The sequence below is a fragment of the Castor canadensis genome, chromosome 11 (assembly GCF_047511655.1).
Source record: "Castor canadensis chromosome 11, mCasCan1.hap1v2, whole genome shotgun sequence".
Taxonomy (NCBI): domain Eukaryota; kingdom Metazoa; phylum Chordata; class Mammalia; order Rodentia; family Castoridae; genus Castor; species Castor canadensis.
The window spans coordinates 122,150,615-122,167,637 of NC_133396.1; the positions used below are offsets into that span (position 1 = coordinate 122,150,615).

Consider the following 17,023-nt stretch of genomic DNA (forward strand, 5'->3'; position numbering starts at 1 on the left):
TATGATTGAAGATTGATTTACATTTTATGTATTGATTTTATGTATTGATTTTTATATTTGATGTATTTGCTTTTCGGCAGTGACCCCACTGTATTAATGGGGTAGGGCTTGAGCTGTGAGTAGAGGGTAACTCTAGGGCAGGTATCTCACCTTTGTTCAGAAGCTGCATCTTCAGGGACCTATCTCATTGCCAAAGTCATTTAAGCAATTGCTTGGTGAGGGTGCTTGTTCACACCAGGCATGGGGACAGGAAGGTTTGGGGTTTTGGTGTTAGAATGAACAGAGTTAATGCCCTGAGGAAGCTAATATACATAGGATGCTGAGACGATAAGTCAGTCAGCTGGGATGTTACACAGGGATGTGTACTGGCTGCATGGGGATAGGGCTGCTCTGGGCTGGAGGTCAAGGAAGGGTCAGTATGGAGCTGGCCAGGTGAAAAGCAGGGAGAGGAAGATAGTGAGAGAAGACACCATCTCAGGCACCAGGACCAGCCTATGTGCAGGACAGGCAGTAAGAAAGACCAAGGCGCATCTGAGAATTGAAGTCATCCAGTGAGACTGTGGTGTGCAGTGTGAGATGGCAGGGTAGGAAGAGAGGAGGCAAGAGAAGCAGGTAAGGGCCAGATCACAAGAGCCTTGGGGTGGAAGTTGGACAGGTGGGGAGAAGTATCCAGGTGGAGAGCAAAGTGCACATTTGGGGCTGTGAGGCACCCTTGTTCGTTGTGAGTTCTGTCTTTTGGGCTGTCAACGAAGCCCAGAGAAAGCAGCACAGTGCATCTCTGTGCCTACAGTTGGATGAGTAATACAGGAGTTTCCAAAACCAGAAGCCTCACTGTCAAGTGACAGTCTGCCTCACAAGCAAGTGCCCTACTTTTGTTGCAGTGAAGCAAATGGAAAGAGATTTCTGATTCTGAAACACAGTTTCTGCCTCCAGAGTTTCCCTAAGGAGGGCAGGCCATCTTGTCTCCCTGAGGCAGGCAGGATTGCCCCAGGCTTCCGGGACACCAGCTGGTCCCCAGAAAGTACAAGCCATGCCTCAGGCCACCAGGAACAAGCTCTGACCAGCAAGGGATATGAAGACTGACCTTCATGATGGGAAGCCTATTACATTGCAGTTGTTTTATAAAGATTGAGTGAGGTGATGATCGTAGAAGAGCTTTGTAAACTTCTAGGTGGCAGGTAGATGCTGTGTGTTCATTCACATAGGCCTGCCACACTGGCAGTGTTCTGGGTACCAAGGAGATGACAGTCTTGTCACATAGTGTTTACATTTTAATGCAGAGGCAGTCAACGAACAAACAGATAGCTGTAGTATGCTACACGGTAATAGATGCTTGGTGAAACAGGGAAGGGGAATGGAGTCTGTTGGACTGAAGGTGGCCATTTGAAATGGGGTGTCAGGGATGGCCACTTTGGAGAAGGTAACATTTCCCAAGGTGAACGAGGGTTATTGTGTACAAGTGTTCCAGGCAGAGAAAAAACAAATGCAAAGACCCAGAGGTGGGAGGGTATCTGACATGTCTGAGGAGCAATAAAATTTCTCTGACTGCTGAGGAGCAAGTGTGAGTGAGTGGGAGGCAATGAGGAAATGAGGTTGGAGACCTCTTGAATCAAGAGTGAGAGCAGTGCCGAGTATGTGGGTATTGTAGCCCACTGGAAGCATTTTGACTTTCATCCTGAGAGGAAGCCATTGAAGGCCTGTTTGTAGTACCTATTCCTCCTTTTCTATGCTGTGGCCTGCTAGCCACTCTGAGTTGGGTGGCTTGGGTTTGAACCTGGCTTTGTCACTTTGTCATCTTGGGTATGTTACTTAACCTTTCTGTGTTTCCGTCTTAGTAAAATGGGGATTAATAGTACCTACTCTGTAGGAATATTATAAGGCCATGCTTGTAACATGCAGTGCCCAGCGTGTGGAAAATGCTACAAAGACATTGGCTGAAAACCATTTTATTTGTTGTTTGTTTGCTTATTTGAGGTACTGGGGTGGACCCAGGATCTTGTACATGCTGGATAGACACTCTACCACTGAGCTATACACCTAGCCCTAAACCAAAAATATAGCACCCTGAGACTCAAAGAAGATATTTGTGTTCCGATGTTTATAATAGCATTATTCACAGTAGTCAAAAAGTAGAGACAATTTAAGTTCATGGACAAGCGAACAGGTAAACAATGTCCAATATGTGCACAATTGAATATTATTCATCCACAAAAAGGAATGAAATTCAGACACATGCTATACCACGGATGAGCCCTAAAAATATGCTAAGTGAAATAACCCAGACGTAAGAGGACATATAGCCTGTGATCCATTTACATAAGATAACTAGAATAGGCAAGTCGAAGAGACAGAAAGACTAGAGCTTGCCAGGGGCTGGAGACAGAAGGAGGAGGGGAGTTATTGAATAATGAGCACTGAGTTTCAGTTTAGCAAGATGTCAAGGGTTTGGAGGTAATGGTGGTGACAGTTCAACAATGTGGGTGTCTTTAATGCCAGTGAGCTGTACACTTAAGGATGGGTAAAATGATAAATTTTATGTACATTTCACCACAATAAAAATAGTGCATCCTTATTTCTTAGAGCTATGGCACATGGATAATGTAAGAAGTCAGGAAACCAGGGTTTGTGTCTTGGCTTTGTTACGTGCTGCTCCAAGTCTGGAGCTCCTGAGCCAAGACCTGTGTCCTCAGCTCTCCACTTAGTTTTGGGCTATTTAGTGGTCCTGCCCCTTGGCAGCTTCCTTTGGCCATCTGTTCTGGCCTGGGAACCGGGGCTCTGTTTGCTTGCCTGCAGGGCCTTTGCAGCTGAGGACCCTGTTCTGTACAAACATAGCATTGTATTCTAGTGTCACCAGGAAGGGATTTTTAATTACTGTCTAAAGATGCATCAAGACTTAAAAATTTTTTTCCAAATAATACTGCTTTTGCCATCAGCACTCATTTGTAGTACATTTCATTTTAATTTCCCCAAAGTGTCCTTATGAATTATTTTGTCATAGCCTCACAACAGTTCTGTTGTGAGAATTAGGGGACCTACAGAGTAGCTCCAGTCAGGCCACAGACTTTTGGGTTGTTCTCTTCCCCTCTCTGGGCATCAGTAGCCTCATCTGTGGTTGGGTTAAGAGTCTTTTGAGTCTTTTAATGCCCACTTTGTTTTGCTTCAGAGGTGAAGTGATTTGGTGATTTGGATAATAAACAGCACTTAAAGCTGAAGCCAACATCCTGTCCTGGGCCTGGTATTGGGGGGAAACTCAAATCTACTGAGTCCTCAAGAATTCACGTGAGTTACTGACCTGGGTTGTCCTAGGAGGTTGGCCTGCTTGTCTGCAGGTCACCTTTAAGGACTTGGAGTCCCGAATCTTCACATAGATAACGGGGCCTGAATTGAAGCTTCTTCATGGCATTCGTCTTTTGCTGATGGAAGGAGTCGTATCTTCTCATTCTACCACTGTTTCTGTTTTTTATTTTTTTATTCTGCTTTCTACTGTGTACACACAGCCTGCTCACTGCTTAAAAAGATGGAGAGACTCATCATATCTCCCTGACTAGAGTCAGGATGACTTTAGGGGAAGTTTTTCTGAGGTAATGAGAGATTAGTAGGTTGGTTTGGCTTGTGGCTTGGGAACAGCCATGGGGAATTTGATTTTATTGCTCATTTTTAGACACCTGATGGTAATCAAGACACAACTCATCCCTCATGACTGCTTTTCTAACAGTTACTTTATAAGAAGTTTGTGTATTCATATAAAATGGGGAGAATTATAGCATTTATCCTATAGAAGAGTTGTGAGAATTAAATGAGTTAATGCATACAAGACTAAGAGTTATGACTTCTTAGCATATTGCAAGTACTTCACAAATTATTGTTGTTATTTGCTATTAGCAGGATTGGGTTAACAGATCAAGTCTATATGCAACTTTTTCATTAAAATAAATGTCCAAGTGGCATGTTTGTTACTTTATTAAAAAAAAATTTGCTATCATATTATTGTTCTATATGGAGTACATTGTGACATTTACAAAAGTGCTTACAATATATCATAGATAAATTCACCCCTCCATCATTCTCCTTTATCCCCCCCCAATTCTTAGAAAAGTTGCAACAGGTCCTATTTTTCCATTTTCATACACGAGTACATAGACTTTCCACCATATTCACCTTCCAATACCCTTTCCTTCTATCCTCCCATGTTTGTTATTTTAATAATTTAAAAATTACTATAGTCAAAGATGTGTTAGATCATTTAAAGCCAATTTACAAATATGGATACCTAGCTATGAATTGTATTGTTGGCTTTGAGATAACCTTGGTTCTTTGATATCCTTCTCAGATGGAGCTGGTTTTCACTGCCCCAGGGGCTCTACATGTCCAGACTCAAGTCCAGGATCCCTGCCTACCTCCCTGTAGCTTAGGCAGATGCTTTGGCCAAACACACTTGATCAAACCTGGCTTGGCTGGCAACATTTCCCTCTTTGCTAATCCTCATTTAGAGGTGACTTCTTTCTGACAATTCCTATGTTTTCTTTTTATTGAGAGGAAATATTTTCTCTCTGTGTGACTCTTTTTTCCTTTTTTGGCTTGGTTTTTACAGCAGGAAGGGAATAAGATGGGTACTACTTGTATATCAACACCAACTAATACTATAGAGAGCATTACCCTGTAACATGTGTTTCCTCCCACCTTATAGGGGAAGGAATGACACTCTTAAGAGCTTGAGTGATATACTAGAGCCACAGAGCAAGCAAAAGCATGTCAGAGGCAGGACCTGGCCTTAAGTCTGTGCCCTGAACTTGGATCAAATCCCATGTATAACTGTGGTTTGTGCATGGGACTCCTTGTGTAGCACTTATTTTCTAACAAAATGACCATTTCATTTCTTTATTGCTGTACTCCCCATAATTGTAACTATTGATTATTTCAATCCACACAGAATGGCAACTGTCCTTACTTCACTTCCAGAAACTTTAGAAGTATTATTTTTACTGGAAGCCTCTTAAATGAGCCATAATTTTTCTTTAGAATGTTCCTATGGAGACTTATCCTCAGAGGGCCAGATGGCAGGAGAGTGGAGCTCTGTGTGTCAGTTGCTTCGGGAATAAAAGTTTAGAGTGATTGGCAGTCTCATCACCATTCACTGCTGAGTTACCAGGAGGAATGGCCCTTGAGGATTTGAAATCTATTTGTGAAGATTGGACCAAGATAAAACCATGAACAATGTGAAAGGCACAGCATTGACCCTTGTCCTAGTGGAAAGAGGATCCTCATTACCTGAAAACTAGAAGTGCCAAGAATCTTCTTTTTCTCCCTGTCTCTTTCTCAGGCAAGCTGCTCCTGTGGCTTTGGTTTCCCTGTGGTCTCCCAGAAGTGTGCCCAGTGGTTTGCCAAGCTCTGTCCCTCACCCCCTCTCCACCCCAGGGCTTTGCTTTGCCCCACACAGGTGAACTGCTTCCTGAGTACCAGGAGCACTTAGTACCCTGCCCAGTTCTCACAGATACAACCCAAGGGGCTTGGGCTACTGACCTGCATTTTGCCATGCTAAGCTCCTCAAATTTCTAGGGACATTTTGCACACCTAAACAAGCTGCTGGAGCTGTCCCTCCAGACTCCAACCTTCCCCTATCCTGGCATTTGTCAGGAGACTCCATGTCTGGAGGCTCCTACTCTCTTACTTGAAGCTTGGTCTTGGGTAAGGGTGAGATGAAAGTGGATTGTGTTTGGGGAAGAAGTGTGTACGTCTTTTCAAGCCATATTAGACTGCATAGGAAATCATCTGTGTCTCTCTGCTTTAAATAGAGAGTGTTATTACACGTGGTCAGGAGGCTCTAGTTGCTTCCTTGCTTCCTGAACTCTTAGTAGTCAAAGTGACATTTCCTAACATCAGTGCTATTTTGTAGCAAGAACTCTGTTGTAGCCAACAGAGTGATAAGTGGTCTACTCAGGTCCCAGTGCTGAAAATACCTATAAATGCGGCCCTCATGAAAGACATTGGGGTTTCACCTGCACCAGACCTTGACCTGCTGTTGTCTCTGAGAATTTGAATCAAATTAGTCTAAAGCAAATTAAAATCATGCTAACTGTTTCAATGTCAGAGCTGTGGGACACAATGTGACTTTATTGCCTCCTTTAATGTGAGAGAAGATGCAGTCTACACTACTTAGATCCATTTCATTTCCCTGGAAGAAAACCTGAGATTAGTATTCTGAGAAAATGGAGACCTAGCTTGATAAAACCATATTCTTCATTCCCTATTCTTTGGATTCTATTTGACTATCGATAAAGATTTTAGTTTTCAGCACTTCTAGAAGGAAAACCTGATGGATTAATATACAGTGGAATACACACTTTGTTACATGGGTTACGTCATAAACAGAAAGAAAGATGGTTTTAAGCAATTATTTCCAAACTTCCTCCAATGATCGTTTTTTACAGAGACACAGATGTGCCTTTTGGATAACATAACAAATGGAGGGTGCAAGTCATCCCATTTTTGGTTAAAAGCTCCTCTTATGTTCAGTAACCACATCCTTTCCAAAAATATGGTCAACAGACCTGTTAAATGAACGAGAAGAAAATTATCTGTGTGCATAGATACAGAACTTGCGCTAACTCCATTCTAAAGTAGCAGCTGACTTGTGTTTGCCTTTGTACAATGGTTTGCAGGCTGTGTTCTCCCTGGAACCTGATTATAAGCTGCATGAGGGCAGCTCATTGTTTTTGTATCACCAATCACTCTTGGCTGTGTCTTCCTGTCCTATTTGGAGGAAAATTATTATTGAATTGAATTAAACAAGCCTAAAATAAAATGTTGAAACCATAAAGGAAAAGCAAATTATATTTTAGCTTTAGTGAGTAACTTCCAATAAAATCTGGTAAGGCAATTTATTCCATTATGCTGTTGAAATGGTTCTGCAGTTTTCAGAGTGGTGGGATCTTCATGGAACATTTATTCTCGAAGTCATCTCAATTTTAAAGACAACAAAAAAGCCAATTTCTGTTAATGAAGTAATAAATCTTATGTATCAGTCAGGGTTCTTTGGAAAAAGAGAACCAATGGAATATGCATGTAGGTAGGAGGGAGTCTAGTGGATTGGTCCACATGATCACAAAGGCTGAGACATTCCAGAATGACTGTCTGCAAGCTGGAAAGTGAGGAAAGTTGGTAATGTGTCTCTCTGCAAGACACCAGAAGCCTCAGACCAAGGGGGATACCAATGATGTAGCCCCCTGGTCCAAGGCCAAATGCCTGAGATACCCCCTGTGTGGGCTTGCTGGTACAAATTTGAGTCTAAAGGCTAAAGAACCTTGATTTTAATGTCCGAAGGCAGCAGTAAAAAAATGCATCTGCCTGGCCAGAGGGGTGAGAAAGAAGTTTTCCCTTCTTGCTTTTTTGGTCCATCCAGGTGTCTAGCCTTATTGGATGATGTGCCCACATGCTGGGCATGTGTTCTCCACTCACTTTGCCAATCCACAGTGCCAATATTCTCTGGACACAGCCTCACAGACACATCCAGAAATATGCTTTACCAGTTCTCTAGTCATCCCTCAGTCTAGTCAACACTCCAAATTAGCCACCACAATCCTTATAACAGACCACTGGATTTACTATTGCCACAGCTGTTTATAAATCACAATTTAGGTTTCCATTCAGCATACATTTCTCCAGCATCCACAAGTAGTGAGAATCCTAAAGCTGAGAAATCAAAGGTGGAGTCTGCTCAACAAATGACCTTTGTTTCAGTTTCTTCTGTAAACTGAGTGTGTAATATGCTTACCAAGAGGTAATGAGGACAATACATGTAAGTCCTAACTGTGCCGAGCACTTAGGAAGCATTTGATAAATGTTAATATTATTCTCACTGATGGCGTGCTTCCAGATCTCAAGGACTTGTCAGCCTAATGTAAAGACAGTGTGACAAATGCCATTCAGACCCGGAGAAGTTTTGTACCTGCTGTTCCCTCTGTCTGGAACATGATTTCCTTAGATACTCTCATGGCTTACAATGTCAGCTCTACTGAGCCATTGCTTGAATGCCAACGTCTCAGTCAACGTTCTGATTAGCACTGGCCATCCACCCTCTTCCTGGCATTCCTTATTTTCATGTCTTGCCAAACTTGTCATCATCATATCACATAGCATTTATTTTAGTGATTTTTTTTTCAATTTATTATCTGTCTCCCCTATCTGAATGAAAGTTCTGAAAGGGCAAAGAAATGGTCTAGTTTGTCACTGGTCTGTTATTTAGTGTTTAAAAACTCTGAGTGCCTCATATTACGGACTTAATGGGTATTTGTTAAAAGAATGATTGCAGGACTATTCTGGAAGTCTAGCAGAGGGCATGCCAATCTTAAAGGAGGAGACATTTGTTATTTTTTTGAGTGCCAAATAGCACTTGTTTGGAAGATGCAAATGTAGAGCTTGAACCTTCCTAACTCCTAACTCAAGAATATAAGGGAAAAGAATGGAGAAAAACAGGGGACCAGAGGAAAGACAGTTTCAATTAAAGCAAGAAGGTAGGCAGGAACAATCCACAAAAATGCAGAGGCTTGGGGTTCCTCCCCCATGAAGGTTGGTTCCAGAGGACTCAGGGGAGCATAAGAAGGGGGCCATCAGCTGGAGAAGAGAGTAGTCCTGAGTAATGTAGGGTTGAAAGCAATAAAAACGAATTTTAAATAATTTTTTTCTAATTTTCTATGGCTGCCATTTTGTCTTCACACAGATCTAGAAGTTTGGTAGAGCAAAGAATCTGATGGACTAAGTCATTCTTTCCAGTAAAACATTATCATCAGTTTGTGACTTATATGTCTATATCTATGGTAGGGAAAAAACAATAAAGCAAAGAATTGGTGAATTTGGTTAGATGAGAAGGCATGATAAAGCCAAATTTAAGTGAATGATTTATTCAGGCTGGGTGATTAGGTACAAGTTGATAGCTTGCACACAAATGAGGCTTATAATTGATAAGCATCCATCTCCATTTGAATTTCATTGGTATCACTGCAAGTGAGGTTATTGAGATTTCTAAAACCTTCTCTCTGGTAGTCATTTTTGGCCTTCAGGAATGAAGCCCAACAATACAGATTCTTGCTGTCCCTTCATTCATGTTAACGCAACATGAAATTTTAGGCTCATTATAATTTCAAGGTTATGATAAGCCCTTATGGAACTATTTGAAATGGGAGTTGGAATTTCTTTTTTTGTAATTATTCATTTATTCACATGTGTATACATTGTTTGGGTCATTTCTCCCCCCTACTCCCCTCCCCGACCCTCTCCCCCCTCCCCTCCACACTTCCAGGCGAGATGGGATTTCTGATGCAAGAAGTCTCGGGGGAAATGTGACTTTCTACCATATGGTGCTGTCATGTTTTTAAGTGTACTAAAATGAAAAAAAATAGTTTGGAGTATTCTGTTTTATTTATCTCATCTACTGAACTCCAGGAAAGTAAGAGGGAAAAAACCAAATTAATAGCTCAAAGTGCTTTTAAACAGCTAGAATTCCAGCTGCTAATGCAATAAAAGGGAACTTATGCAACCACTGTGTAATAGAGTATCAGTGTTCAGAGATAAATAACACGACGGACTTTTTGGTTTTTATCATCCCAGATCCTCCTTAAAATGAGAAAACTCTTAAAGTTTTAAGAAAACTCTGAAGTTCAGTTTAGAAAACATGCAAGATGCTCTCTGCATCTTGAAGGTACTGTGCTCTAGATCTTGTGTGGGTTTCCTAGGATTGCCAAACAAATTACCACAAACCAGGGCTTTACACCACAGAAATGTATTCTCTTGCAGGTTGGGAAACTCAAGGTCTGAAATCAAGGGATTGTAAGGGTCATGGAACATGAATCTGTTACATGCCTTTTTCCTTAGCTTAGAAGGCAATCTTTGGCATTCCTTGGCTTGAAAACACATTGCTCCAACTCTGTACCTGTATCTATGATGTGATGTTCTCTTTCTGTGTCCATTTATTCTCTTACAAGGACACCAGTCATACCAGATTATAAGGTCAATATGGCCAATGGTACACATTTACAAATGAAATCACATTCTGAGCTTCTAGGAGGGACATAGATTTTGAGGGAGTGACATTATTCAGGAGGCTTGTAAAATGATGAACAAGTGACTTTTGCCTCCAGGAAGATGTAGTGCCTAATGCAGTTGGAGAAATGGAAGCAGGAAGCTATCATGAAGGGACACATGGAAGAGTTAGCAATTGGTCATGACTACAGGGAATTCATGGACTATTTCAGAGTGGAGTTGGTGACAAGCCTGGATGATGACTAGTACAATAGCTGGCAGTAGTAGGACAGTCTGAGCAGGCACTGTGGCACATTTATGTAGCACCACGTGATGCTCAAGATATCTAGGGTGCACAGGTAGGCCAAAGCATAGCATGGCCTCTGAGTAGTGGTTCATGCACTGTGATGGCCATTGGAATGGGATGCAAGAAGGAGGAGGGATGAGGCAAGGAGATATGAAAGGGATGGAAGGCAGAGAAGTACTGCCTGTCATGAGCAAGACCGTGTGTTCAATCTCCAGCACCTCCCCCCCCAAACAAAACCTCATTTACCTCCATAAATGCCTGTCACAGAATTGGATCTCTGAAGAGTGGGTCTATGAATGGTCAAGGGGAAAGATCAAAGAGAGATAGGATTGCCATTCCTTCTGGGGGCTCTTAAAGAGCTGCCAGGAGGAATGGACTGCTTTGAGTCCAGTGTTAGTGAGGAAAAATGACCAGGTGGTTTTGTCCTGGGTAATAAATTCTGCTGCAGGGTAGAACTGCTTTATAAGATGATTTCAGGGACCTCCTTAGGAGGAGATGGAGTGTAGGTGGCTGCTTACATGGCATTTGAATTCTGAGTCATCAAAAAAGCTCCTTTTACCTCCCCAAAATATCTAGGCTTCAGTGCTTTTCATTCTACTATTGGAAGCTGGTTCCCCAAGGTTTCCCTCTGTTAGAATGCATGTGCTCTATGGAAAGAATATATCCATTACTCTCACTAGTCTGTTACTCTGTAATATGAGGGGTTTCATCAGCTCTTTGTGTGACGGATTTTTGACGTAAGTACATGGAGTGGAAAAAGAGACCCAGGGAAAAATTGAGCACATGTCAATGGTAAACCTTGTCAAAGTTAATCAACAATAAATTTTTATTTCTGTTGTAACTTTTATGGCTTTGAAACTTGCTTATTTTGTTATTTACTTATTCTGTAGGGCAGGGGAATCAAACCCAGGGCCTTACGCATGCTAGGCAAGAGCTCTACCACTGGGCTACAATGGCCATCCTGTTTTGTTTTTCTAAAAAGAAACCAATAAATCTTACCTCTCCCACACTAACCTCAACAAAGCCTGATTTGTGGTTCATATTGACAAGACTATGCTACATATGGTTTATGTGTTCACATGATAGAAGGGCTGTATATTTGGTACAGAAGATGAATGTTAAGTTTCAGTGGCTTCCCCCTCATTTACATCACATTACAATTTAAGTTGATTTGGGAAGAGGGTTCCATACAGTCTTGCAGGGACACAGCCTCGTCTTATGCCATAGATGTACTATCTTCAATTGTAGCTTTAATGTCATGGAAACCTCACCTGGAAGGCATGCCAGGAGAAGAAGAAAGCCTTCCTTCGCTGAAAGTGACATCTATTTTATCTCACATTGTATTGGTAGGAAGTAGTCCCAGGTCCCACCAGCTGGGAGGAGACTGGGAAATGCAGTTTAGCCACATGACCATGAAGAAGAAACATGCCCATAGTGAGTCTCTTACACAGGCGCATCAGGAAGCATTTATACATTTTTCGCTCATCTGTGACATAACTTGACCTTTGGGGCTGGGCGTCATTAAGAGGAAATTGGACAAGAGAATACAGTGTCATAGAAACTATCTAGTGTGTAGTGTAGTAAAAGTTCATTTAATTCACTTGATGAAGGATACCATCCCTCCTGGAATTTTTGCTATGTAAGAGACCACAAAGTCTTGATTCCAAGTATGTCTCTGTTTTGTTTGTTTTCTTATTTATTTTCTTTTTAACGGAAGTAGGAAAAAATTAATAGAAATTCCCCTTGCATATATCTTGGAATTCCTTGGGACTTTGGGGATTTTAAATGCTGTGGCTTCTGTTACACATTTCAAATCACCTTGGATATAAGAGTATGGTAGCATTTGGGAAAGATAAGAGACCCTCTAGTTCACCTCCTGCATTGTTTATGGGAGGGAACCAAGAGGTAACTGAAGTGTCCCAGTTCTCAGTGTGTTAGTGGCATCCTTGGGTCAGACTCCATTTCCCAGATTTCTACTCTGGTGGTCTTTCTACCACCTCCGTGCTGTTCCATAGAGAAGTTCTATGTGAGAATTGACCTGGCCTGGTAGGATCAGTGAGTACCATCTGGAAAGGGAAGAACTTGACCAGGTGACACTGGAAGGTTCCTTCAAGCACTCAGTTTCCTCATCTGATTGTGTTTAAGTAGATGGTGTCTGATTGTATAATCCCTGGCCTGACAGGAGTGATACAGTCTTCCAAGAATTATAACTTTCCTGAGAGAACAGAATCTCAATGCTTTATTCTTCTCAACTATTTCTTTAATTCAATTTTTACCACTATTTGTTTTTAAATGTCTTTTTGTTAATTCTAAAAGTAATAATTATAATTATAGAAATTAAGCACATATATACATATATTGCAAAAATATATAAAACTATAACAAAAAACCGGCCTGAAATTCCACCATTTGACATGTAGCAATAGCCACCGTTCAAGCTTTTGTGTGTTTTCTGACCATTTTCTAACACATATATTTATGTGCTTATGAACAATGGAATGCAGTTATGTAATACTTTGCAATATGAAATAAATATGATGTGACTTTAAAAATATTTCATATTCTACAATATGAAATATTTTACAACCCTTAAAAGTTCTTTTAAAGTAAATAATAAGGAAAAATGCCATATGTATTTATACACTCAGTACACAATATAATCCTATTTGTTTTATTCATTTGATGTTTATTTGTTTGATAATGGAACTAAGAAAAAGCTAATAGAAATGTCCATTCCATGCACCATGGAATAGCATCTAATTTTAATTTTTAAGGGTTGCATAACATTGCATTCATGGAAATACACTATGCTTTAAGTGATGGCACTTGTGGGGAAGGAGAAGGAATGGTATCTTTGGCTCTTTGGCCCTGACACTGTGTTCATCTTCTCCCAGGGCATCAGCAGCCTGTTCAGCTCTCTGAAAGTTGTCCGTCTGCTCCGTCTTGGGCGAGTGGCCCGTAAGCTGGACCATTACATTGAATATGGAGCTGCTGTGCTGGTCCTGCTGGTGTGTGTATTTGGGCTGGCTGCACACTGGATGGCCTGCATCTGGTACAGCATCGGGGACTATGAGATCTTTGACGAGGACACCAAGACAATACGCAACAACAGTTGGCTCTACCAACTGGCAATGGACATTGGCACTCCTTACCAGTTTAATGGGTCTGGCTCAGGGAAGTGGGAAGGTGGTCCCAGTAAGAACTCTGTCTACATCTCCTCATTGTATTTTACCATGACCAGCCTCACCAGCGTGGGCTTTGGGAACATCGCCCCATCCACAGACATTGAGAAGATCTTTGCAGTGGCTATCATGATGATTGGCTGTAAGTATGACAGTGCTGGGGGGGATGGTAGAGTATACCTTTGACCAAACTTTCTGTTAGCTGGAAATAGGGCAGCAACTACTGTGCCAGCAGGATCAAAGGTATAATAACTTAAAACAAGGGATAGATTTTTTTTTCCTGAAGACTTTTACAGTTTTCCTAATCAATACAGGCTCACTGAAAAACAAATTTAGAAAGCATGAAACAGTACAAAGTAGAAAACAGACACTGTCCATAATTCTGCCTCACAAAAATAACTACTATGACTTTTTGGTGCCTTCCATTATGGTTTATTTTCTGTATCTATCTGAATACCATAGATGCTGACTTTTATAAAGTTAAAATGAGAACATGTTACACATACAATTTGGTAAAAGTGCTTATAGAACAGTGAATTGTGGAAGTTTTCCCTTGTCAGTTTCATTCTTTTTAATCAAAGGTATACAATGTGATATTTTGATATTCACAGTGAAATGATTACTATGGTGAAACAAATTAACATACCCATCTTCTCACCTAGTTATCTTTTTTCTTTTCTTTTTTTTTGGTGAGAGTACTTGAAACCTACTCTGAGAAAACTTTTAGTATTCATAACAGTATTAACTATAGTTATGTTGTATGTCAATTTCAAAATAGCTGTAGATCTGCACAGTCCAATCTTACATGAGAAAAAGAATGTGTGACAAGAGAATGCAAAGTGTCCATCAATTACCTTTTATATTGATTATATTGAAATAATATTTTTGTATGCTGGGTTCAGTGACATATTCTACAGTTATTCCTTGTTCTCCCTTTTAAATGTGGCTCTTAGGAAAATTTTAAATCTTATTTCTCTTGGACAGTGCTGGTATAGAACAACATTTTTGAAGTCTGCTTGAGAGTTGAGAAATTTTCCAACTCAACACATAAACACTCCCACACACAGAAGGAAGAAAGGCTCTTGTTTAACTGAGAAGGAATAGATTCATGGAGTAAGTGGCCTGTATGGAAAAATGACCCTAGTTCTCCAGGCAAGTATTTAAATTAGAGTCATTTCCCTACAGAGAACTGTGTAGCTATTGCTCTTGTGGATCTAGAAACCACCTTTGGCTTCAAGCAACAATGAATTCCCTTCCTTACGAGGAACTTTAGGTCAGAGGAGACCTAATGGGCTAGAAACGCAAAGGAGCTTGAGTGGACTGGTTCACTGTGAAGCTGCCAAGTGTACCCTATTGGTGCTTCAGTGACAGACAGGGGAAAGGACATCCTGGGGAAGCCTCAGTTTGGTCTGGTTACACAAGAGAACTCTTGGGCTCTACTTCCCACAGGCAGAAGTCCATTTTGCTTGATGTGCTCCTTCATAGTGGAGTTGGTGAATTGTTACCCCAACTGAAGGAAACCTGGGGCATCAGCTGGACTTTCTTTATCTAGCTGACCAGAGATCCACACTCTTCTCTGTGAGTGGATCTATTACCCTGATGGGCAAATATGCTGCTTGTTGCTTCCTTTCTTGTAACTGTCTCATCCATCTGATGTGGTCCTTCCCTGAAGGTCTCTCTACAGGTAGAATTTGCCTGAGTATTTACAGAATGTATGGAAAGGGGTAATTGATTTGTGGGAACTGTGCCAGCGGGGCTTTGGGGTTTGCTCCTTACTTTAAACCGGGTTTTAATAGAGATGATTGCCTGGCTATGGGAAGCAGTGTTAAGGATCCATGGGTGGTTAATTGCTTCTGTTTAATTAGAACTTGAGGTGCTTTCTCATGTGGAAGGCAAGAATTTAAGACCTTTACTCCTCTAGAAGGATTTAACTTTAACTATACCTGTTTCTAGTCAGGGCTTGCAGCTTTTTGCTTTTGTTTTCTGTGCTCGGGTTGAACTCAGTTCCTTATATATGCTAAGCACACACTCTACCAACTGAGCTATTCCCCTAGCGTGCTTGCAGCACTTTTATAGCTTTGAGGTATCCAGTGATCAACCAGATGCACTGTGCTCAGGGCAAGATTTTGTTCTCTTCAAGGGGAGATGCTTTGTCAATGGGACATCTCACTATGTCTGTTACAGAGGACTAAGAGTGGTTGGTTAGAAAACGGACCCCATTTCATACGTCTCCCTAAGGGCTTTCAAATTTGGGATGTCTTTGTAACTCCTTGTCAAGGAGAAAAAGAAAATAGCTCTAGTGGCATATAATAATGATAGGCAATTGTATTTTTTTTTCTTTCCCCAAACCATTCTTTTATGGAGAACATAATTTCCTGGGTATCCAGGGGAAATCTCAATTATTACTAACACTTTTCTTCTCTCACCTTCTGAGAGTCAGGTGATGGTTCCATTTCTTTAGATTGAGAAAAGTATAATACTGGGGTAGTCACCTCTGCCTTATACAGCCGTGTGTGCTGCCTAGTTAAGCAGGTCTGTTTAACAGTTTCCTGAGCACTTGTTATTTAGCCAGGCACCATGCTAAGTACACGGCACATGACTTCTATTGCTTACAACAACTGTTTATGTTAGAGATTTTATCTCCATTTTACGAGGAAATGGAGGCTTGGGCAAGAGAACTTAACTCACTTGCCCAAGAATGTGGGGCTGGTGAACAGGACTGAGAGGACTCAGATCTGGGCCCCTCTCCTTTGATGGTGATGGGGTAACCAGGCAGATGTTGTGATGTGATGGGGAAGTTTAACGATGCAGATTCCAACCATCTCCCCATGCTTACTCACTGACACGTTGAAAATTCTCTCCCTAAACGTCAGCAAGCCAGCAATTTCTGCAGTGGAAACTTTTTCTGTGCTTGTTTGTTGTTGTTGTCGTTTTAATTTAAGAACAAAATTATGTTACAGACTCAGGGGACCTGGTGCTTAGGAAACCAGCTATTTTTCAGCAACCTGTCACTTACAGTTACAGCTGTTCTACTTCCTGTGTGACACACGTCTGACAAATTCTTGTGCTAACAAGAAAGTTATAGCGCTCTGTATAATGCGTGGTAATTATCCTTGTAAACTCACATTCTGAGCAACCTTTGTTCAGGAAACTGCCGAAGTCTTACTATCTAGTAAGGGCTTTTCTTTGCTGTTGCTTTGCTTGCATGTACACATTGCACACTTGCCACCTTGTTGTACAGCTCCTGGCGCCAGACATACGCCAGAATTGTGATCTCTAGCATGAGGGCATTAGCCACAGCCTGCATTTACCTGGAGGGCTCTGGGTGGCCTTCCCCCCTGATCACCCAAGTTGTCCTGAGGAAAAGAGATTCAGAGCCTGTAGGCTGCTAAAGTACTGGTTACTTTGTTCCTGTTTGCACTGAGCTTTAGGTATGATGGTAATGCTATTTCTTGGCTATTCTGTTGCAGTGTGTTAGCCATAATATAGGGGATCCAAGCCTTCTGTTGCTTTTCTCTGC

At 41.3% G+C, this 17,023-nt stretch overlaps 1 protein-coding gene across 5 annotated transcripts in view; it reads left to right on the forward strand.

Moving 5' to 3' along the window:
• The window catches only part of Kcnh1 (potassium voltage-gated channel subfamily H member 1), a 328,710-nt gene that overhangs the window by 118,400 nt on the left and 193,287 nt on the right, over nucleotides 1-17,023 (forward strand). For all 5 annotated transcript variants that reach the window (XM_074048392.1, XM_074048393.1, XM_074048395.1 and 2 more), the window contains one exon: nucleotides 13,216-13,645. In XM_074048392.1, coding sequence (XP_073904493.1) covers nucleotides 13,216-13,645 — 430 coding nt within the window. The remainder of the gene's footprint in view (nucleotides 1-13,215; nucleotides 13,646-17,023) is intronic.